General features: G+C 38.1%; 1 protein-coding gene across 1 annotated transcript in view; it reads left to right on the top strand.

Annotated features, from left to right (window-relative positions):
- The window catches only part of LOC143848999 (protein MOR1-like), a 45,602-nt gene that overhangs the window by 3,610 nt on the left and 17,513 nt on the right, over positions 1-24,479 (top strand). Inside the window, exons 4-18 of the mRNA XM_077358044.1 lie at positions 2,844-2,923; positions 3,039-3,216; positions 3,309-3,373; positions 6,281-6,363; positions 6,580-6,665; positions 6,795-6,908; positions 7,629-7,748; positions 11,309-11,411; positions 12,270-12,406; positions 12,545-12,610; positions 12,749-12,866; positions 12,991-13,031; positions 22,458-22,529; positions 22,638-22,742; positions 22,874-22,979. Coding sequence (XP_077214159.1) covers positions 2,844-2,923; positions 3,039-3,216; positions 3,309-3,373; positions 6,281-6,363; positions 6,580-6,665; positions 6,795-6,908; positions 7,629-7,748; positions 11,309-11,411; positions 12,270-12,406; positions 12,545-12,610; positions 12,749-12,866; positions 12,991-13,031; positions 22,458-22,529; positions 22,638-22,742; positions 22,874-22,979 — 1,474 coding nt within the window. The remainder of the gene's footprint in view (positions 1-2,843; positions 2,924-3,038; positions 3,217-3,308; positions 3,374-6,280; positions 6,364-6,579; positions 6,666-6,794; positions 6,909-7,628; positions 7,749-11,308; positions 11,412-12,269; positions 12,407-12,544; positions 12,611-12,748; positions 12,867-12,990; positions 13,032-22,457; positions 22,530-22,637; positions 22,743-22,873; positions 22,980-24,479) is intronic.

The following is a 24,479-nucleotide window of genomic DNA, read 5'->3' on the forward strand; positions in this document are numbered from 1 at the left end:
ATATGATCTAATTTTAAGATCCCATCGTCAGATCATCCTGAAACTTGGATATGTGTGGACGGTGTACGAAAAGATGAAGACTCTAGAATTTGAAGCGAATCCCAAGGCATCACACCTTAGGTTGATTGAGGCATCACACCATGATTGGTTGGTGGACCACTCATCTAAGATTTGCAACGAACAAAGGGGCTTTTCTTCATACCATTCATAACAACTCCCAAAGGGGCCAAAGGCATTAGATGTGTTGACCCTCGAGCTAAGATTAGCTAGGAATCTTATTCACTTAAATCTTGAACTCGTCAATTAACTAAAACGTAACAAGGACTCTCTCCCCCTTAGATTTTTTTGTAATACATGATGGGCCCACTTTTATGACATATTCACGTTATCGACTAAAGTGATTTATAACAAAAAGGCCGTAGTACTCCCCTACAGCCTTAAAGGACTTAAAAGACACTTTTAACACCAATGATCTGCCTTTCTTATTAGTTAAGTTATTGATTCTAGTCAAGGATGCCTCACAGAAATATTATGAGGATGCTTGAAGAATTTCATAAGAGGGGCAAATTAAATCGTTTTCTCAAGGGGCGAAATGCAAAATAGATATGGAAAAAGTCTACGATCATGTGGACTTTGCATTTGTGGATTATTTGCTTGGGAGAATGGGCTTTCGGCATACATGGGGAAAATGGATGAAGGAATGTATCTTGAATCCCTCCTTTGCAGTGATTATCAATGGAAGACCAAAGGGCTATTTTTAGAGTTTGAGGGGTCTAAGACAGGGAGATCCGCCTACCCTCTTCCTCTTTACAATTGTGGGATAATCTCTAAGTAGGATTTTGGTGAAAGCTGACGAAGCTGGATTAATTGAAGGGGTCAATTCTAGAAATTTTGGACCTATCTCTCATCTTCAATTTGTGGACGAGGCCATTCGGGATAAGATTCCAAATTTACACGCCATTTTAAGATGGTGCGTAGTGGTGTCTGGTTTACGGATTAACTTGAGGAAAGCCTTAATAGCTGGATGCAACGTGGGTAATCATCTACTGCAAAGCTTGGCTTATACTTTGGGCTGTGTGACATCTTCCCTTTTGCTTGTCTATTGAGCCTTGCCTCTTGGTTTGAGTATACCTTTGACGACAACCCAATCATTGAGGTAATAGAGAGGAGGTTGGCAGGTTGGAAAATATCCTTTCTCTCTTTTAGGGTTCACATTACCCTTATTAAAGCGACTTTAGTCAGTCTTCCTGTTTACTACATGTCCTTGTTCGAAATTCATGTCAGTTGCGAATAAAATAGAAAAGCTGCAAAGGGATTTTCTTTGGGAAGGGAAGGAGGATGCCAAAAAATTGAAGCACTTAGTGAATTGAGATCAAGGGTGTTTGTGCAAAAAGGAGGCTTGGGGATGGGAGATCTGTTCAGAAGGAATAAGACCCTTTCGGGGAAATGACTATAGCTCTTCGGAACTGAAAGGATCATTCTTTGGAGGGGAAGTCGTTAGGAGTTAGTATGGGGAAGGGAGGGATGAGTGGGACCTAGATAGGATAGGTAGAGTCCGAGGCTGGGGAGCGTGGGAGTCAAATTTTCCAATTTCTAACATTCTTACCCAGGGGTTTAGATTTATGTGGGGATGAGAAGAGTGTGGCTTTTTGCAGGGATAAGTGGTCAGATATTGTTTCGTTATCCCACGAATTCTCGAGCCTCTATTGGTCTAGGAAAAAATGCGAGAGTTGCTGAGTTATTCTAAAGGGTGGGGACGGGTAATTTTGGGGTTAGATTTTTATAGGAACCTTTTAGACTCTGAAGTCGTATGCTATTCTAACCTTCTTTGCAGATTGGAGGAGCATTACATCATCGTGAATCATTTGGATCGTTAGGTTTGGGCCTCGGAATCAAATGACGCATTTTCAATTAAATCACTATTTAGGTTATTGGGCCACCACACGACAACTTCTTTCTCATGGCAGAAGATTAGCAAGTCCTTTGTCCCATTGACAGTTAAGGCCTTGTGCTTGGCATCAACACTCAGGACATGCTCAGAGATCGACTCTTCCACTTGGCGAACTGATGTTACCTTTGCACATTGGAAGATGGATTCACTTCTCATATTTTCTTTCAGTGCAGAGTGGCATCCTTCATATGGGATCGGATTCTCAGTTGTCATGGATTCAACTGGATTGATTGGAAGTCCATGAATTGATTGAAAGTTGGAGAGTAACAGGTCTTGGATCTATGGGCCAAAGTCTTTGGCATCTTGCTCCTTTCACTGTCTTCTATATCATTTGGCTGGAGAGAAACTCACGTATTTTTATGATAGAGGCTCTGCCCCGATTTGGTTAGTGCAGAAAATTAGATTCACATTGGTATCTTGGGCGCTTCTGCACAAGTCATTCTCGGGTTACTTGGTGGACAATATTACTGGAAATTAGGACACTATCTTATCAGGTAGTGCTCCTAAAGCAAACGTAGTAGCAAGGTGGAACTCCCCTCCAAGGAATGTCATCAAGCTCAATGTTGACGGTTGCCAGTCCCTTGGCAACCCAGGAATGGAATGAAAACCAAATTTAAAAAGAAAGATTAGGGATGGTTCTTAGGCCTTCTCGTTTTATCAGACATGCCTATGAGGCTTACACCTCAGACCAGAGACTCTTTGAGGCATATGCCTTAATAGACCTCAACATGCCTCTGACGGAGGCATACACCTCACAGGCCTGTATGCCTTTTAAATCACTGGACACGGTAATGAATGTGTGATGAATTTCATTTGTATGAATCTGTGTTTGATTTCTCATGCGGGCATTGCATTACATTAATAAAATACACAAGTCATGTTGGGCTTGCAGGAAGCTATGGAGAAAGCCATCAAGAACAAAGTTGCAAAAGCAGTCGTGCCTGCTATTGATGTCATGTTTCAAGCCCTTAGGTTTGTATATTTTTGGATTACTACAATGGTGGAGACTTCATCATCACTTGCTTTTTGATTGTTTTCTGAACTAATTTAAGTGGTGCCATGTTTGTTTTCTGCTTCTCATATTAAGTGATTTTGGGGCAAAGGTTATCCCCCCCAAAAAAATTCTGAAAATGCTCCCTGAACTTTTCGACCATCAAGACCAGAATGTCCGTGCATCCTCAAAAGGACTGACACTAGAACTTTGCCGCTGGATTGGGAAAGAACCAGTAAAATCCATTTTGTTTGAAAAAATGCGGGATACAATGGTGAGGATAATTCTGATGAGCTTAATATCTTTCATTCATGTGTTCTTCATAATGTATGGATAAACTAAAGAGCTCATTTCTGCTATTTGAAGAAAAAAGAGCTTGAGGCAGAGCTTGTCAATGTCACTGGCACAGCAAGGCCAACACGTAAGATAAGGTAGATTTCTCAAATCCTTTTACATTCTTGTGGTGTTGAAAAACTACTATTGCTGCTCCTAATGTTTGGTGTTTTAGTGGTTTAGTATAACTTGGACCAAGTTAGCATTTATATACTTGTTTCTGCTAATTTTAAGTCCCCTGTATATCTCTTATATATGCTGGAGTAAGATTATCCTGGCATGTTGTCTTTTAAGTCATCATTGTTTGTCCTCTTATTGCCTCTTTTTGTCATCTTTTATAAAAAAATGCTAAAAAGGAAGTCACTTATATGCTCCTTCCTGAAAGAAACTTATTATGCTCCAGTTTTGCCTCTTCTAAGTGATGGGATCTGTTGATTTGAATGGCATCCATAAGGCCGGCCAAATGGCATTGAGATCACCTTGATCGGGTGATCCTAGGCCCTTGATTGCTGCGCTGCAGATGGTGTCATAAGGCTGGCAAGCCATTGATTGCTCTGCTGCAGATGGTGTATTTGAGCAAGTGAATGTCACTTGGATTTGTTTTGCCTACAAAATTCCTTTTTTACTGAGCATGATGACTGTTGATTACATTGAAAGCTTAGTGGTGGTAATTGCAATTTGCAGAGTGATTTTGTGATGCATGTTCACAGGATAATGCATGCTTTGTATTATTCTACCAGTATAATAGTTTTATAGTTTTCTGCAAGTCTTGACTGAACTGAACAATCATTCTGAAACTTTATATTAGGTTAATTGTAAAATGAATATAAAAATTTTAGTAGATCCGCAGCTCCAAAATTTCATTCCATGCTATTGCTGAATAATAAACATCAAGCAAGGGAATAGGAATTAAATTATGATCATATTAACTGAATGTATACATTCTTTCCTATATCATGTTTATGTAGGAAAGAGTAACAGTAAAACAACAGAAATTTGAAATGTATATTTTTTGAATGGTAGAGATCAGAAATATTATAGCTAGGTTATTCAAACAGAAAAGGAGGAACTACGGATATTGATTGGTATCAGTGTCAATGTGTCATTAATCAAATTTTGGGCTCCAAAGCTCCCAAACACAGCATAATACTTCAAAGTTGTCTTCAAATCCCATAAGAAAGAACATATTTGTCTCTCTAAAACCAAAGCCTAAGCCTAAGTGGTCTAAAAAATTTATCTTCATTTTCTGAAAGACCTAATACAACTAAGTTATGAAGTTTTAAAATCCGAAAACTGGCAAAAATTAAAAAATCCAACTTTGGCGCCCCTTTTTAGAGTTGTATGAATGTTCTCAACAAATATTTTTGTGCATGCGGAAATTACACATAAAACACACTGAGATCAAATTTTCCTCTTGGAAGAAGAGGTTTTATTAAAATAATGGGGGCACACACTTCTGGTTCTAATAGCTGTTAATTACATTTCTCTAACTAAAATTAAACAAAAATTAAATATTTGTCCTAGAAATACTTCTGTCACAAACATGACTTCTTTTTCTAAACTAGTCCTCCCGTAGGAGGAATTCTTTTGAGTCATGGGGAGTCTTATCTTTGACTCTTCTTTTTAAAAGAGTTGCACCCGGAGGAGAAACTCGTTTGAGTCATAGAGAATCCTAATTCTTGTACGGAATTCTTGGAAACTTGTCTCCCTTAAGAGTCCTTTTTGAGTGAGACTTTCTTCACATCATTCCCGAAAGAAGACTCCTTGTTATTCTATCTCCATGATCTTGAGAACCACAGATGTGGCAACTTTGGTGGTCAATTGGTGCTATGAGTTGAATGCCCAACGCAGACACATTTGAAGATCAATCGGTGTAGCGATTTGAATACCCACCGGTTTGATCACATGTACATTTGAAGGTGTGATGATTTGAAAATCAATTGGTGCGATGATCCGTAAGGTTATCAGCTCTTGCTTTCTGTTTCTCTCCTTGCTCTTTTTCAATATAATTAATTTACCATTAAAAAAGAATCTGCAACAGACATTTAGTTCTGTTTCCTTTCCTTTCATTTTATTCTTTCTATTTGACATGCAGAATTTGGATAGAGAGGAGTCATGATGACGTTTCATCTGATAGGACCATTCAGTTTCTGTTTATGGTCTATGGATTTTCTTTCATAATCTATTTATTTTTTACTTTTATTGTGGCGAATTTTGCCAATTTGGCTATTGAGCTTACCATTGTATGTAAAAAACAAGGTTATTTGCCATCGCAATGACTTTACTCTCGTATGATGGAGTATGAATCAAAAGTATTGTTTTTTTTTTCCTGAATGGCAGCAATCTTTATTAAAAAAAGGAAAGAAAACAAGACCAAGCTTCGCGCAGTGTTTTCTTTGCTACAACATATTAGCCAATCTAGTTTACTCATCTATCCCTTTAAAAGGAAGGCAAAAAGTAGAAATAAAAAAAAGAAAGCTGTGATTAATTAAAATCCGTCTAGCTTAAAATTAGCAACTTGGGGTACACACTGAACAAACAATTGATGGCCAATTCTAGTGAAGAAAGTTTGTGTTGTAGCATCTGGGAAAATTACCAGAGGAGAAATGTTATTTTATTGGCTTGCTACATTAGAACAACATGAAACAAATCATTACTACTTATCGTGTTTCGTAAAATCTTGTTATTTTTCGTAAAATAGTAATTAGATGAAAACTTGGTGGTGCAAATTGAAGTTCGGTAGAACTATTCTTTAATAAAAAGTGGATTTGTAGAAGTGTTATTTATTTATAATTCTACTGTTTTCCCTTGATGTTCAATTAATAACCTTATCAGAAAGATTAGTATTGACTTTAATAAGTGCTTTTACTATTTTAAATTTCTGTTTTGGTTGTAACTGTTGCTTACAATCTTCAATAGTAGTCTGAATTGAATTATACTCAAAACACATTTAAGGTTGTCTGGCGTTATCATGTAGGTCTGATGATCTGTTTATTCCTTCTCAGATCCGAGCAAGATAAGGAGCCAGAGCCGGAAGCTGTGCGTGAAGTTGCAGGTCCGGTCCCATCCGATGAATCCTCAGTTGATGGTAAGGAATTAACTTTAACGAATGCTTGTAATTGCTTCGGTTAATTTATGGGCTTAATGATATAATTTATTATTCTTTGTTGAAAAAATATAATTTATTATTCTTATATAAGGCGGATCTATTCAATAATCTATTTAATCTTGATATGGTAGGCCGTTGCATTCAACTTGTTCGACTCACCAAAATTTGGACACTGATATGAATCTTACTTGTCAGTTCCCCAGGAAATAGATGAGTATGAACTTATTGATCCTGTTGACATTTTGACTCCTTTGGATAAGTCAGGATTTTGGGATGGTGTGGTCAGTGCTCTCTCTTATGTTACAAATATAATTTTTTCTTTTATTTTTGACATCACACGTAATTTTTGAACTCCTATGAGCAGCTCATTTTTTTAACTTTTATTTTTGTGTTTTTTTATGATGTTCCAGAAAGCTGCTAAATGGTCTGAAAGGAGGGATGCTGTTGCAGAGCTTACTAAAATTTCTTCAACAAAAAGAATTGCTCCTGGGGATTTCACTGAAATCTGTAGAACCCTCAAGAAGGTTTTTCTTTCTGCTAAATTATTGGATGAGTACACGTCATTTTCTAGAAGTTGCTTTACTTAAGCCATGCGCTGGGCACATGCATGTTTCAAAACATCCCCGCATCATCCTAGACTCCCCCAAGCTGACCCCCTTTTACCTTGGTCGCATTCTTGTCCTCGTCCGTGTTTTTCCCTACAGAGTCAATCAAAACTCCTTTGACTCTCCTTCGTTATGATCGCGTCAACCGAGTACTCAGCCTCGTCAACCGAGTACTCAGCCGCGTCGTGCTGAGTCAACTAGGATTTGGTTTGGCCGCGTTCCGACCTTCATCCACGTTTTGAAACACTGGGCACATTTCAACACGTGATTAGGAAAATGGCACATTTTTTACTATCCCTTTTCCTTCCTGTTTGGCATTATGTATTAAGGGTTTTTTTTTTTTTTTTTGAAATGGTATGTATTAACTAAGCATTATTAATCTATTATTTCTATTTACCAAGAGCCTGTAAATTTTCCTTTAGTTTTAGCTTCACAAATTGACTTGTCTTGCATTATTATCATATAATTGTACAAGAATGATAGCATGCATGGTCAGTTCCCACGTATGGCACATCGTTTCTTTGTTGGACATGGAAATGTGTCCATTTCTACGTTGCTTAGCTGCTACTGCTCTACTTGATGCTGATTTGTGATTCACTAAGAGTAATAGCTTTTCTAAATGAATATTTCTTCTTGCAGCTAATTACGGATGTAAACATAGCTGTTTCTGTAGAAGCCATCCAAGCTATTGGGAATCTAGCCAGGGGTTTAAGAAATAATTTTTCTGGGAACTCACGATCTCTGTTACCTATATTACTTGTGAGTATATTGGAGCGTAACTTGCACACAATACATTTGATTGCCTTCATTTCTTTCATATCTCTAGCGTACTTATTGCTTATGACATTATTAAAAATTCTGTCTATCGTGACCAGCTGCGATATTGCATTGTTTGGGGATGTAACTGATTCTCAAACAACTGCTTTCACATAATGTATAATATTTTTCATTGGGATGTATGTCAGCCGTCCACCTTCTGGTGGTAACTTCAATTGCTCCTTTAATTAAACAAATAACTATAGTTGTATATTATTTTTCTTTGCTTTTTTTCTTTTAAGAAGTTCCCAATTAAGTGAATTGGGGTGTTAAACAGAAACTATTGTAGTTACGTAAACATGGTCCAATTCATGTTCTTTTTCTGATTGGTAAAACTATTATTTGAGAACTCCAAGTCAGAGTTGAAGTTTGTTGAAAGGCATCACAAGTCAAAATGGATAAGTCAAACAAGTGAATATAGCTACTGAAAAAGGATAGTTCATGTATTTTTTGTCTACCTTGGACACTTCTCTGCAGTTCCTTGGGATACGGTCCCTCTCTCTTCTTACCCATTAGGACGAAAGACTTATTGGTAAACACAAGTTAATCCATCAACCACTTATGTAACTTGCAACCTTTTGTTTTTATCAATAAACTATACCTTAACCTTGACCATATGACCTATTCTTGAAAAAGTTATCTTTTTGTATAGTTAGCTTCCAGCTCTCATTTCTGCTGTTGTATAAAAAGGCGCCCTTTAAAAAAAAGAGAAAGTTACTTTCAACAAGTGCCCTCTCTAATGCAAAAGGATAAGCTTAAAGAATGCATGGGACTCATGCAAGATATTTCCACATCTCTCTCTCTCTCTCTCTCTCTCTCTCTCTCTCTCTCTCTCTCTCTCTCTCGCGCGCGCGCGTGCTGACCTAGGGCTTGTAAAAAACTAAAACCCTATGCAGTGAAGATGAAAATAATTAAGAATGGTTATGATAAAATAACACTGACTAAGCTTCTCATTGTTGTTGTATGTCTCCTCCTGATGCTTACGGTTAGAAACACCGAATTGCGAGTTTTGCGAGTTTACGTGTTCTGTAAAAAACAAGTTAGTTAAAAAACTGTATATCGACTAAGCTGATTCTGAGTCAAGTCGCTGAGCTGGTAAACATTTTGTAGAACCATCACATGCTCCTCGGCAATTCATCGTAGCATGTTGGACACCTTCCAATTTATTTGTGTATATCTTTATAGGATTTTCAGATTTCTCAGGTGTAGCCTTGGTTAGTCCTTGTGAGAGTTGAATTTCTCGTAATTCTCTATCCATATGTCTCCTCAGAGTATCTAGTTGTCTTGGTAGGGCCTCATGATTTTCAAAACACTGATTGATATTTTCTTGGTCTCCACCAAAATTTAATGACCAAAAGTCCTCTAAAGTCTAATCTATGTTACGTTGCTGCTGAAACGTAATAGCAAATAAATTTCAATCATAAATCCAAGCCCAAAATAAAACTAAGCACGTACCTCAATAAAAGACAGTAAGAACAGGATATTATAGTTCTGCCTCAAAGAGAATATTACATAGAAAAGAGTAACTCTTTGCATAATCTTCAATTACTATAATTAATCAAAAGTTCTTTAAAAGAGGGGTTATAAGACCTGTACATGGTGGCTTTGGATAAAGACTGGATGATTGGGGATGTTTTCACCAGAGAGTATGGCTGAGTCAGCTGGAGGATCACTTTTTTGCTGGAACTTCTTCGAGAGGGAGCTTGAATGGGTGGCCCAGTTAAATGGAGTTCCCAGACTCGCTGTTCATTAATGGCAAAGGAGAGGACAAGAGAGTTTGGATTTGAGACTTGTTGGGAGAGTTCTTTGTTCATTCTTTGATACCATATTTATTATCTTCCCCAAATAACATTGTGTGGAAGATTCCGGCACCACCTAGAGTTTGTGCATACGCTCGAACAATATGTCTGAATAAGATCCTGGCAGTAGATTACCTTTGGATTAGGAGGATGTTTATTATAAATCATTGTGCTCTTTGCTTAGCTACAAGATAATTGGCGGACCATCTTTTCACTCATTGCAGATTTTCTAGAGAAATTTGGAACTTTGTGGTTAGCCTCTTTGAGATGTAGTGGGTGTTTCCTCAGCACTTGGATGAAGTGATATAGGAATGGTCTCACTCTTGGGACTAAGAGAGGAAAGATCCTTTGGTACCTGGCTCTAGGAGTGGTCTTCTGGGTAATGTTGAAGGGTCTTGTGGGTAATGTGGCAGGAAATGAATGAACAACCGTAATTTTGAATGATCGGTCATAAGTGCTCTCCATCAAACATCATATTTTCTCCTTGATCATGCGATGGGAAGGATTTAGTTTTTTCTGCCTTTCAGGGGATTCACTGTCCTACTTACGAAGTTCGGGGGCTAAGATAGGGAACAGCAAAGTTTAATCCAGTAACCGTTCTCCTAGATGTTCTCCCCCGGAGGCTGTTAAGTTGAAATTGAACTTTGACGGATCTAGTCCAGGGAACTCTGGTCAAATGGAAATGAGGGGCCTTTTGAGTCTGCTGGACTGCGCCACTTAATTTGCGTTTTCTAGGCCTCTAGATATAATGGACTCTAATGAAGCAAAAGTTAAGGCTCTTTTGATCGTGACTGCCTAGTAAAGGTAGCTGATTTAGACTCCTTATTTGTGGAAAGATATTCGCGTAACGTTATTCATTGGATAAAGCCGGATGCTAGCTTTCCTTGGAGGTTCTCCGATGTGATTGAGGGGATCCACGATCTAGTAGAGCGTCATGCAGCCTCTTTCCATCGTTTTTGGCATTCCGTTAACAACGATGCAGACCAGTTGGCTAGAACTGGAACACACATAATAGAGTTGGAAATTTCTGATTTTCTTTCCCCTTAATTTTGCCATTCTCTTTGGGTTTTTGCTCTCTGCAGTGCTTTGACAACCTCGGTCCTCAGGTGTAGCCCTTTTCTCTTTTTATATATTCTCGTTATCATTAAAAAAAAAAAGAAGCTCCAAGAAGTGTCTTACATCATATAAATAGACTTTTTTCACCTGTATAACACTTTACTTCTCGGACACAAACTCCTAGACCTTCCCTAAATAGTTTCTGACTTTAAAACTTTTTTCTTCAATGGCCATCCTTCAATTTCTAGTTTGAAGAACCTATAAATTTGCGTTGCATCACTAGTATTGGAAATGACCATCAGATGCCATTTAGGCATCTTGAACTTGTGCTTTTAGAAGCATTAGAGTAGCGAATGACTCAGTTATATGGTTTGCTTATTTTGGCATATTTTTGTGTTTGCAAGGAGCTCCTACGGTGTAACTTGCTTATAAGTCAATATAAACTGATGGAACTTGCTTTTATCGGGTGTTTAGGTGATAAACGATTTGGATAATTCTCTCTTTAAGAACCAAATTTCTTACTCATGTCTGAATCTTGATTATTTTAACTGTGTTGTTATAAGTTGTGTATGCCAAAAAGTTCGATTTGCTTCTCTCACTGTTATTAAGTTGGTTAAGATGGCTTATGGTACTTTGTTATGTTTCTAGGAAAAATTGAAAGAGAAGAAGCCAGTTCTCATAGAGTCTCTAACGCAGACACTCCAAGCAATGCATAAGTCCGGGTGTTTAACCCTTGCTGATGTTATCGAAGGCAAGCCTTACTAGATTTTAATTCTGGAACTTTTTCTAATGTTAATATTGCTGCCCACCGTTATTTCTACTGTCATCGTAACATCAGTGTGCTTAATGTGGCCTAATTTACTAATTATCTTCATCAGCGGTTTATCTTTCTTTCAATAGTTCTCTATTCATCACTTCATTCACAGTTTGGCTTTCCTGGTAAGGCTAATTAGGAACAGGGTTGGAATATTTTTTTGAATTCTTAATGGAGTTAAGCTTAATTACATCTGAGATTTGTGCTCCATTTTTCCTGTATTGACGCTTATCTGATATCTCATTCGATAAAAACATGAGATTTTAATTAAGAACAGATTTGAAGTGTGGTATCAGTGGTAGTTTCTTTCCTCAACATGGTCATATCAATCAGAATTACATCTTGTTTTGTATTTATGGGCATGTGGTGAACCAAGTGTTCATTGGAAACAAGGGATTCTATGAGAAATGCTTGGTGTTATGCTCTTAATGGGTGCCGAGTTTGCAACTGCAGCTGCATTAAATGAGTCTTTTGTTTGATCATTGGTGTGGCGTTCCCATGTCAGGACCCTATGAATTTGCTTTGTTTTAGCATTTCAATTTTGCTTCTTTTTTTTCAGTCTTTACCATCTTGACAACATTAATTGTTCCAAATAAGTGCCTCTGGATTCTGAAGGAGTTTTGCAAAACCGAATTATCTTCGTTTCAAGTTGACACATTTGATTGTGTTGTGCTTTTTAGGAACTTGCAACTTATACATCTGAAGATTTTTATCATTTTAAAAAATTCAAATCAGCTGCATGGTATAACTTTTATAGTCAGTTCTTTGCACGGCTGAAAGTGTTTGCTCTTGTAGATATTAGAGGAGCGATGAAAAATAAAGTTCCACTTGTGCGCTCATTAACTTTAAACTGGGTCACATTTTGTATTGAGACAAGTAACAGAGCAGTTGTCCTTAAGTTGCATAAGGATTATGTCCCTGTCTGTATGGAGGTCAGTGAATGTCGAATTTATTATCCCTTTGGTTGGGGTTTCTCTATTATGCCCTGCTTCATTTGAAATATCTGCTGTTATATATACTTAACAGTTATTTTTCAATTTATAGAATATAAATACTTTTCATTTTTGTAGTGCCTGAATGATGGCACACCAGAAGTGAGAGATGCAGCATTTTCTGCTTTGGCAGCAATAGCCAAGGTTGTACTCTTATTATATGAATCCGGGCCCCTTTCTTTTGATAAATGTTTCTCTAATTTCTTTTTCTCATAACAGTATTGATTCTTTGCACTAAGATCTCTTCTTCTTATTCTTCTTCTCTTTTTTTTTATCTTCTAGTTGGTTGGTATGAAACCTTTAGAAAGGTCACTAGAGAAACTTGATGAGGTGAGGAAAAAGAAACTTTCAGAAATGATTGCGGGTTCTGGGGGTGGTCTGCTTCCGGGTACAGGATCAGGTTTGAATGCTTTCGGTTCTCTAATTTGAACCCATGTTGAATTATTATTCAGGAAGGTGTATTTTTTGGTTAATTTTTACTTTGTCCTGTGTTGCTTCTTCACCTTTATTTCTTAACATGCTAGGTGTAGTCTCCACTTCAAATGGGAGCATCTCTTTTCCTGAGGTGGGTTGCTGCTTGGTTCTTTTTGGATCTTTGTTTATGTTCTATATTTTATCTTGGTTTTCATAGTGAATATTGGCATGCACTGAATATTGGCATGTTGTCAGTGTTCGTTTCTGAATAATCGTGGCATATTCTCTTTCGCTCCTAGTTCCCTAATTCCTTTTGCAGACATATTTTTGTACTTGTTACTTCACTTTCTAAATTCCATCTGAAATATCTTTATTCTTTTATTTTGATTTTTAATTTTTACACCAAAGATTTCCTATCTTTCATTTGTCTTATCATGTTTCTGCTGCTTCATTGTTTGGATTAAATTGCAGCTAACTGGCTGCCTCCCGTCTCTCTTTCTCTCTCTTCTCTAGTGAAAAGCAAAACGTATTAATATCTAAGAAATCTAAAGCGCACCCATACATGACATGTTGCGTTACGCTTTACCCATTAGGTATGTAATGTCATCAAAGTAAATATGTTCATTTAACTTTGATGGGTCTAGATTGGGGAATGCAGGGACTCCCAGGGGGTTGCCTCATCCTCCTGCATTTTTAGGCTAAATTTTGACGGGTCTTGGTTGGGAAATCCAGGATTGGCTGGTTTGGGGGGTCTTCTTCCTGTGACGAGCATTGTTATGAGGTGGGCCTACTCTGGCCCGTTGGATCAAACGAATGCGACCGATGCGATTACGGAGGTGCATGCCTTCTTGGCCGAGATCTGTCTAGCTGAGGTTAAGGATTTAGATTTCTTAATTGTGGAAGGAGACTCCCTTAGGGTGCGAGCTAACCACAGAGATGTGTTGATGTGATCGAAGAGGTCATTGACCAGGTATTGGGCCATGCTATTAAGTTTCAGCATATATGGTGTTTCACAAAAAGTGAAGTTGTCCGTTTAGCTCGGTTTGAAGTCGCTAGATCTGACTTGAAGTTTTTTGACTTTCTTCCCCCTCGGTTTGAAGTCGCTAGATCTGTATTTTCCCATTTTATGATTTGTCTTGTATTGACCATCTCAGTCTTTGGGCCCTGCCTTTGTAGTTTGATAAATCATTGCCATTAAAAAAAGTAATGTATTCATTGAAATTCAAAAAAATTTCTAAGAAAGATGAGGATTTGGGCTTTCCTATTGATTTGAATCTGTAACAGTTGGGGGTGTCGTGGACTTGCTTCGACTTTTCGGTGATCCATTTATGATTTTTATAAATAAAATGGGGAGGATTTGGGTTTTTATATTGATTTGGAGTCAGGTGATGGAAACAAAGTTCAGTACTTTCGGATCAACTAATGCAAAGGGAGAACAATTTCAATTTCAATGAGCAATTGAACATTATCATTGTAATTCTGATTTTCAAGGACAGATCCTTGGGATCAACAGTAATGAAACCAGAGGTGTTGGTATGAGACTCATAATGTTTGGATTGACAATCATGTGGGACAAGCCAATTCATGTGCCAGACACGATTCGATGAAAATTCTATCCTGAGGCCATCATGTTCATTTTGGTTGGCTGCAACGATGATCCCATGGTCTTACTCCTCCCTCATCCACTGCTCACCCGACAAACAGTAAAAAAAAGGAAGAAGAGGAGCCCATGGTTTATAGATGTTACTCTTTGTCTTCTCGTATGATTCTTTTGTCACACCTTGTTACATTTGATGTGCTTAATTTCTATGATCCACCTAAGATTGGTCGTGAGATTAAGGTGGTGTATAGCACAATGTACAGTCATTCTGTGCTTTTCGCTCCTACCTCACCTTCTTCTGCAACTATATCTTGCGACCATATGAATAGTATTATACACATCAAATAGACACATACATGCATTGAATGTCCAGGTTTGTTTGTCTGGAGTTGAACCAGCTACGTTCAAAGAAGTTGTGGCAAATGAGTAATAGGTTGATGCTATGCAAAAAGAGGTGAAGGCACTGCATAAGTGTGCCCTGGGATTGTTTGGATCATCCCTCTACTAAAAATGTCACGGGATGAGAATGAGTTGGTAATGGGGGCATTAGAGTGTGAAAAACGTGTGGATTCATCATTACCATTAATTTATTGTGATCTGATTTGCAGATGGGATATTATGCCTTCTATTGAAGTTGTTAATGAGATCATCTAAGTTGTTAATGAGATCATCTCTAAAAGTTTTATAATCTTTATTTGCAAATAATCATATTAAATTTCAGACATTTGCATACAAGATCAAATGCAAATAATTTTTAGAGTATGAAGAAGCCCTCTATTGAAGTCCTTAATGATATCATCTCTAAAAGTTTTATAATCTTTGTTTGCAAATAATCATATTAAATTTTAAACATTTGCATATGAGATTAAATGCAAATAATTTTTAGAGTATGAAGAATGCCTTAATCTTTTGCATTGCAAAGGGAAACTATCAACAACTTGGACTTGATCTGTCATGCGAGGAGATTGGCTAATGAGGTCGCGGATAACTTAACTAGAAGAGGGGTTCAGTTGGAGGTTCTGGAGCAATATGATTTCTTTCCACCTTGATTTTATACTTCTATAGCAGGTGTTTTGATATTCTTGTTCTTTTGTGTTCATTCTCCTCTCTGTTTATTTGACCACCTCAGTCTTTCTCTATTAATGAATTTTTCACCATTAAAAAAAAACAAAAAAAAACTTGGACTTGATTACCATGAAACATTCAGTCCTATAGTCAAGGGGACTTCAGTGAGACTTGTTCTGGCCTTGCATATAATCTTTGGATGGAAGCTTGGCCAAATAGATGTGAAAAATGCCTTCTTGCACGGATACCTAAAGGAACGCATTTATATTGAATAAGCAAGTTGCTTTGAGGTGGTAAACATGGATAGCTTTCTATGTAGGTTTAGGAAATCAATTTATGGGCTTAAGCAAGCCCGAGAACTTGGCTTGAGATGATGAACCATGCTCCAATTCGGAAAAAAAAACTGGCTGAATAAAGCTCTTATGCCAGCGGATATATAACAAGTGTATAGGGCGGCGGATATAGAATAAGTGTATGTGATACTTTAATTTCGTCAAACAATCTTAGTCAGGTAAGTTCTCATACTAATTTATGTTGACATTATTGTTACTTGAAACATTGACGTAAAATTTAGAACTTGATGTTCACATTATTATTACTTGGAACATTGATGTAAAATTTAGAAAATGAAAAGTAGTCTTAAATAAATTTTTTTAGTGGAGGACTAGGAAGAACTTCGTTACTTTCTCAGTATTGATGTGTGTGGAGAACAAGGAGGGGTAGGGGACCTAACCCAAACGAAGCATGACAGAGATCTCGTAAGCAGATTTAGCCTGATGAGTTGTAAGCCTGTTGCAACTCCAGTAGTCTATAGATTCTACACCAAAAAGGCCGGCAGCAAAGGAGAAAAAGTGACATGTGGAGATGTATAGGAGTATGGTGGGAGCTCTTTTATACTCGACATTTACAAGACAATGGTGCAACATCAGGTTTGTTAGTTGGTGCATGATTCAAGGCAAATAACTCTTACGTGCTAGAGAGTGAGTTCCCTAAGAGAAGAGGTGTTGATTTGTATGAGAGAGATGTGTCTACTTAAAATTCAAACAACATTTGGTTTAAGGTGTTCTAACATTTTCTTAAAGGAATCTCATTGATATTCCACACTCACATATCAGATCCTTGTTGCCGTATCCATAGCTTAAGATTTTAGAATCTAGAACATCCCCGTACTCGATCCAATACTCGCATCGGTATTCAGGTAACATAGGTTACATATGTAACATAGGTTACATATGTACTGAATGTGTCTACTCAAAATTCAAACAACATTTGGTTTAAGGTATTCTAACATTTTCTTAAAGGAATCTCATTGATATTCCACACTCACATATCGGATCCTTGCCGTATCCATAGCTTAAGATTTTAGAATCTAGAAGATCCCCGTACTCGATCCAATACTCGCATCAGTATTCAGGTAACATAGGTTACATATGTACTGAACTACCAAAGTATTAGCCTTCTAGAGAAAGGCTTAAATGCCTTACTAGAATAGAAAATGGCAATAGCAGATTTAGCAAAAATCTTATATATTTTTTATGAAATGGGAAGAAAAAAGATAGGAAGAAAAAAAATCTCATATTCAAATTAGATTGTTTTTTTTTTGAATGGTAAAATTTCATTGAATGGACCAAGATGGTCAAAAGAATAAAGAATACAAGAAATGGAAAAACAAACAACCACAACAAGATTGAGATCCTCCCCCTCCAATAGCTTAACTCCATGATGAACCGCCCGAACTTTTGCCTCAATAGAGTGCGGACTCCCAAAGGACCCGCAAAGGCCCACCTAACCACTCCATTCTCCTCGCTAAGCACTCCCCCAATACCAGCTGGCCCCGAATTGCCAAGGCTAGAACCATCGAAATTTAGCTTAAGAAAACCCTTCTCCGGCGGCTCCCAAATTTGAACAATAGGGATTGAAAATTCAACACTAGAGCACATTTCCATCCACCCATTCCAAAGATTAAAGGCGGAGACAAAATTGAAACTAGGAAGTGATTTAGCCCAAAAAATCGAGAGCGCGTCTCCTTTGAAGATAAATAAAGAGCACTTTTCTCCCACAACCTTGAAAATTCTTGAATTTCTTTCCTTCCAAAGCACCCAAATCACCGCTAGGAAAGAAAAGAGCCACACAATTTTACCCTTACTCTGCCAAGGGGAAAAGAACCAACCCTCCACCACCTGGAAAAAATCCTCAGGAAAAACCCAAGATATGCCAAACGTCTTCAAAACACTAACCCACACTTCCCTAGCCACCTTGCAATGGATAAAAAGGTGGTTAACCGATTCACCATCCTCAATACATAGAGCACAATGATTAATGGTTAGCATTTTCCTTTCTCTGTAGAAGTCCACCGTTTGGATACGCTTCTGAATAGCTGACCAGCCAAAAAAGCCAACCCTAAGAGGAACCTTGATGGATCACATTCTAGCAATCCCAGGGGAAGCAGGACACGACACAAGATGAAGGAAGAAAGATTTTGCAGAGAACTCCCTGGAAGCATTCCAGCCCCACACCCTAACATAAGAGCCATCCGTATGCACCAACCCTCAAGCAGCTCGAACAATCTAGTCACCGACGGAAGCTCTGTGTCAAAAAAATTATGCCTAAAGCAGGAGCCCACACCATCCTGTTCCCAAGGCGCACAAAGCAGTCTTTAACAAAACCCTCCTTTGAGGAAGACACCAAGAATAGGTCCGGAAATATCCCCTTCAATGGGTATATAGCACACCACTTATCAAGCCAGAATCTGACGCGATCCTTGGAGTGAACCCTAAATCTAGTACTCGCACGGAAGGAATGCAAATAACTTAAAATATGCCGCCACACTGTGCAACCTTTCTGTGCAAACCTATCTTCTGATTCCCAATGACCCACTGCCGCACCATACTTGCTATCAATTACTTTCACCCAAAGCGAAGACGGTTCCTCCCCATTCCTCCATAACCATTTTCCCAACAAAGACTGTTTCACTTGTTTTATCTTTCTGATCCCAAGACCTCCAGCTTTAATCGGTTTACAAACCTCTTCCCAACTCACTAAAGGGATGCCCCTCTTCTTGTCAGCCCCACGCCACAAAAATCTTCTCTAAATCTGTTCAATTCTCAAGGCAACACTAGCGGGACACTTGAAAAGGGACAATTGGTAGATGGAATATTAGCTAACACCGCCTTAATGAGAGTGAGCCTACCACCTCCAGAAACAAGGTTTCTCTTCCAAGTATCTAACCTCCTTTCCACTCTTTCGACAATGGGATCCCAACTAAGTTTCTTGTGCCTGCCAACCCCCAAAGGGAGCCGGGAAAATTGTCCAACTTGCACCCCATAATGCCCGCCAACCCTAAGGAGACCTCTGGATCCATATGAACTCCATACAACTTTGACTTATGAAAGTTGGAATGTTGCCCATAAACTAGCTCATAGCAACGAATAGTAGCTTTCAAGTTTAGAACCTTATCAGCTTCCGGCGAGCAAAAGAGGATAGTATGATCGGCAAACTGTCAGTGAGTGATTTCTGTTGTATCAAGACTGATTCTAAAACCTTTGATTATACCGCGGGACCTTCCTTTTGCTAGAAGGCAATTTAGATTGTTGAATGTAATCAAACGCCTCAAGACCGATTCTAAAAAAGTATAGTATCATTCACATTAGATTGTTGAATGTAATCAAACGCCACAACTCTCTCTCTCTCTCTCTCTCTCTCTCTCTCTCTCTCTCTCCGCTGTAGGCACATTTTCATATATTACCTGTGTCATGATTTGCATGAACGTGACATAGGCATCCATTCGCAGCTCTCATTTGGTGCATAATCTTCCAGCTGAGACAGATATGAATTTGACGATATACTCTTTTAAGTCTAACTTTGTTAAAAGCTTTGTACATGCAATATTATCAACATGTCTTCAAGATTTTCCATGGAAAGCAAAACTTGCTTGTTATTCATTAATCAGTTTGTTATTTATGTACATTCCCTGGCCCCCAGCTTTCTTTGGCGTCACCACGCATGAAGACATTCTCGGCCTTATTTTAGTCCTTTCTGTAACATGTTGTTTTTGTTGGTGCACAACATTTTTCTTAAGGTTCATTACGTAATGTGATTTACTAGTAATTGTAAATCTAGGTATTGGATCAATATGGCACTGAATATTCCTCATTAGTGGCAACCCTCACAAACTTCTTTTGCACTAAATCCATGGACTACTGTAAAAGTGACTATAATGTTCCTGATCTATGGGCTTTTGGAGGCTCAATAGACTTAGCTTGCTTGGTTCTTATAACCACGGTTTTAAATTTCGGTTTCGGCTAAAATTTTGGACTTATCCGAAACCGAAATTTCAGCCGAAATCCCGAAATTTTGGGTGAAATTTGGTATCGCGCACGAAATCCCGGATTTTTTGGGACGAAATTTCGATCGAAATTACCGACAATTCGCCCAAAATTTCGGAATTTTTGGTAATTTCGTTCGAAATTGTTTGACGGGATAAAAAATTATTATTTTAATATAAATTTCGACGAAATTCCCGAAATTTCTGAAATTTCGAACGAAATTTGGTAAATTTCTGGGATTTCGGTTTCGGTTCCATTTCGTTTCAGTCAAATTTAAAACCATGCTTATAACAATGTTATTCCCAAACAGCTTGTAGTGGAGAAAGTGACGCTTTGTGATTTGCTAAATTGTTAACTCCTTGCTGACTTAGCCCTTCATCACTGATCACATATTTGTTTATGTCCTATTTGTTCTCATTATCATCTATCATTAAAAAAAAAATTCATCTTCGAAATGACAATTCTCCAGCTTATGTGATTTTCTTTAGGACAGTGATTGCAATCTGCTCCATTTTTTCAGACATTGGAAACAAGTAACTTCAACTGGTCAATTAGAAGATCTCCTATCTCGATCGCAACTTCCTCCCTCCGAAGTAGGGTGCAGTTGAGCCCTTAGACCAATAAGATTCTCCCAACACCTTCATCACCTTATCCAATTTCAAACTCGTGGAGTTAAAAGGAGCTGTGCCTTTGATATCATGGTTTATTCAAGAAGTCTGCAGTGTTCAAGTCATAGCGATAGGAATCAGATACCCTATAGAAGTCTTTGAGATCCAACTCCTTTCAAAATGAAGTTTAGAATCCTCCAATGCACAGTGGAAAAGTAAAGAAGATCACAGCCCTCCAATGCATTGTGAAATTTGTTTTGACTTTGACATTAGCAGTTATAATTCCTTCAATATACTCCTGTACACTCTTTTGGTTTTTAGAAACAAAGATAGGTATCTAGAAAATAATTCAATGACGGACTTCTCCATTGCGCCTTCACTTGCCAATATTTTCTTTACAACCTATCGGATTAAAATTCTTCTCCACCATACTAGATCATAGTTCACAAATTTAGTGGCAGCTAGCTTCATCTCCACCATACTAGATCATAGTTCACCTGCCAATATTTTCTTTACAACCAATTGGATTAAAATTCGTCTCCACCATACTAGATCATAGTTCACAAATTTAGTGGCAGCTAGCTTCATCTCCACCATACTAGATCATTGTTCACAAATATAGTGGCAGCTAGCTTCATCTTTTGTCCCTCCCTGTATTAAAAAAAACCTATTTGGACTTCCGCTCAAGCAAATTCTTCCATAGAACTCATTTACCTTTGCATTAATTTTGGAGTTACTGCTCGATTCGAATACCAGAGAAGTCAGTCATCCTTTTGGTTTCTACCTTATCGCGCCTTGTGATTGAATTCCACATTGATGATCGGGATTGTCATCATGCTGTCCTCTACACTTTCTAACCCACTAATACTATTACTGGGGGCGTCAAGTGTCAGCAGGTGGGATCCACAGGCTAATGACATCCAAAATTTATCATATAACTGGATCAGATCGTCACTGATTGAGGTCAAGGAATGATCAATGTCTGGCGATACTAATTCTCCATCATATGCATCCATTTTATCTTCAAGTTCTTGGTAATCAGAAAGATTATAAAGGATACCATGAATCCTATTTATCCAAACCATTCCTATTGAATCTTCTGTCGAAATGATTGAATCATTAATGATTGGACGTGAATATCCTTTTTTTATTGTTCCATGATATGGCCCGTTCAAAAAATTTTGGTTTGTCCATACTGAAGTCTGTCAATTACTGTATTGTTTACTATTACATGCTGAAACCACATAGATGTGTCTTTTATGATGTGATGCCTATCTTCACTTTCTGGTCCAACAGGATTGTTTATATGAGCTGGCCTTTTGTCATCTTTGACTGCGCTCCTCTCCTTCCTCCTTGAGAATGATTCTCTCTTATTATTTGTGAACTTCCCTCTGTGGAAGCATATAGTGCTCTAAATAGTTGTCCGTCATATATCCATGCAGCATAGTTCCTTTCGCAGATACTATTGTGTTTGTTTATTCAAAGCTTTCTGATATTGCATCCACATCTTTGATGCTATTTTGTTCCCATTTTTTGTTTGTCATCAATTTTAAATCACATGATGGTTTGTCCCTGGAATCCCAATTTTCGCTGAGGTGCTGCTTGTGCAATGTTTGTCGAATGAAAAAATGAAAGACAAATGTCCATTGCAACGCATTTGAAATTGTCATGTTTTGAGATACCCATGTTCGCTTTTTGAGATTTTCATGTTTTGAGGTTATCTGGAGATTTTTTTCAGTTTTTTTCAATTGTTTGGCTTCAACCTGCAAGTGCTTATTGAGCTGACAATTCGTTTTCCAATGTGTTCACTGCTTGAATATTACAATGATTTAGTAAGGCATGTCATTTTGGATTATCCATATTAATGTTCCAGATTAACTTTTCCAAGCCTTAATGTCATGTTTGACTTAGAAATTTTATATGTTGGATACATTGTTGCATTGAAAGTGATGATGCTGACTTGTTTGATCCCTTTGCAGGCTTCGGAGGGCTCATTTGTGAGAAAATCAGCAGCAAGCATGCTTAGTGGAAAGAAGCCTGTCCAGCCAGCTGTTAGTTTTTTTTCTGCTAATTCCTTTTTCTATGCATTAAGCACTAAGTGTGCAGCAATTTATTCTTTTATGCTATCTTGTTCTTGGCTTATTCGAGTGTTTTCTCAGTTGGTCGCTAAAAAATCTGCGCTGGTGAAACCTGGAATTGGGAAAAAAGGTGATGGAGTCGGACAGCTGAAGACTATGGGATCAGTTGAACCAGAAGACATTGAAGTAAATCTCCACATCTTTCGTAGAAGCTATTCAGAGTTTTTTTAATTGATTTCCATCCTCCTTTTGGGAATACTTTTGCATGAAATACATGTGCACGCTATACTACCATAAGCTTTTATTGTTGTTTTCAGCCAGGAGATATGAGTCTTGAAGAGATCGAAGGACGATTGGGTTCTCTTCTACAAGCTGATACGATTTCCCAATTAAAAAGTGGTGTCTGGAAGGAAAGGCTTGAAGGTTTCTTGTTATTCTCTTTTGTGTAGCATTTCATTTTCTTCATACAATATGATTAGTTTTCTGTTAGAGCATTGGAGCTGTAGTGTTGTGCCTACCTTAGTCTGGTTTGTTATGTTCCTTTCCTATTGGAGCTATATTGTTGTGCCTAATTGAGTCTAGTTTGTTATGTTCCTTTCCTTGTACAGGTCTTTCTTTTCCATTCTAATCTTGAGTGATATGTGAGTTGCCAAGGTTTTAATTCCCCAAGTGACTTGGTGGGGCCAAAGTAGAGTTGGCTCGAGAAATAGTGATCGACACTGAGTTTTTAAACATTGATTAATACTTGTCTATGCCACTGTTGTCCTTTTCAGCTACTGAACTTAGTGTTTTAGTTATCGGGGAACTGTATATGTTGGTAACGGGAAAAGGCAAGTACCATCATGCAGCTCGGGCTTACATGCCGAAATCCAAAAATTTATGCAAAGATTTTTGTTTAATTATTTTTCTGACTACCACTTACTAATGCAAGCTAGGGAGAGAAGAATAAGAGAAAAGAAGGAGAAGAGCAGAAGAAGAAGGATGGGAAGAAGAAGAGTAGAGGAGAACCAAAAGCTGGGGAAATCTTGAAACGCGATCAATAATCATAAAAAAGTGACTATAAGGACTATAACTGGCCTATATATAAGCATCAACAATAAAAAAGACTAACATGTCCCTAAAATCAATAAAGGACCAAAATAACCCTAATAAAGCCAAAAAATCCCTCAAATGTGTCCCCACAAACAAAAAATAATCCCTCCTAACAATATAAATATCCTTATGAAGCCCCGCTGAGTGTGGCCCCTCCTAGAATAAACCCGCAAGGGACGTCTACGATCCCCATCATCATCTCTCCTAGATGGGATCCTCGTGAGCCAGGAGAGTTTAAGCTGAACTTTGATGGTTCCAACATGGGTAACCCGGGTCCTCCAGGGTTGGGGGCCTTTTAAGGGATGGGAGCGGCGAGACTTCCTGGTCGGTCTAGGGTCACATTGGCATTTCAGACTATAATGAGGCAGAAGTAAGAGCTGTGCTAGAAGGAATCAGGCTTTTAGAGGTGCACACTATGGATTGAGTGATCGTGGAAGGGAACTCTTTAAATGTGATAAGATGGTTGAAGGGGAGCCTCTCCCTTCCTTTCCGGTTTGTGCCGTGGCTTGATGAATTCAAAGACCGCATGGAGGGATCTTCTATCCTTTTTACTCATGTTAGAAGATCTGCAAATTCGGAGGCAGACCGACTTGCTAGACAGGGAGTCCAACATGATTCTCTAGAGTTATTTGATTTTATTCCCCCTTGATAGTCGTTGTTGGCCTGTTGTTTTCTCTTTTCCTTTCTCCCTTGTTGTTTCCTTGCTCTTGACTTCTCGGTTAGGACTCCTTTGTTTTCTCTTCTTCTCTTTAATGAGATTATCATTCAAAAAAAAAAAACAAAACACACACACACACACACAATTTTGGTTTCAGTATACATTTAAGTTTT

The sequence above is a fragment of the Tasmannia lanceolata genome, unplaced genomic scaffold (assembly GCF_043159265.1).
Source record: "Tasmannia lanceolata isolate RefF3 unplaced genomic scaffold, GAP_Taslan_0.1 ptg000016l, whole genome shotgun sequence".
Lineage (NCBI taxonomy): Eukaryota > Viridiplantae > Streptophyta > Magnoliopsida > Canellales > Winteraceae > Tasmannia > Tasmannia lanceolata.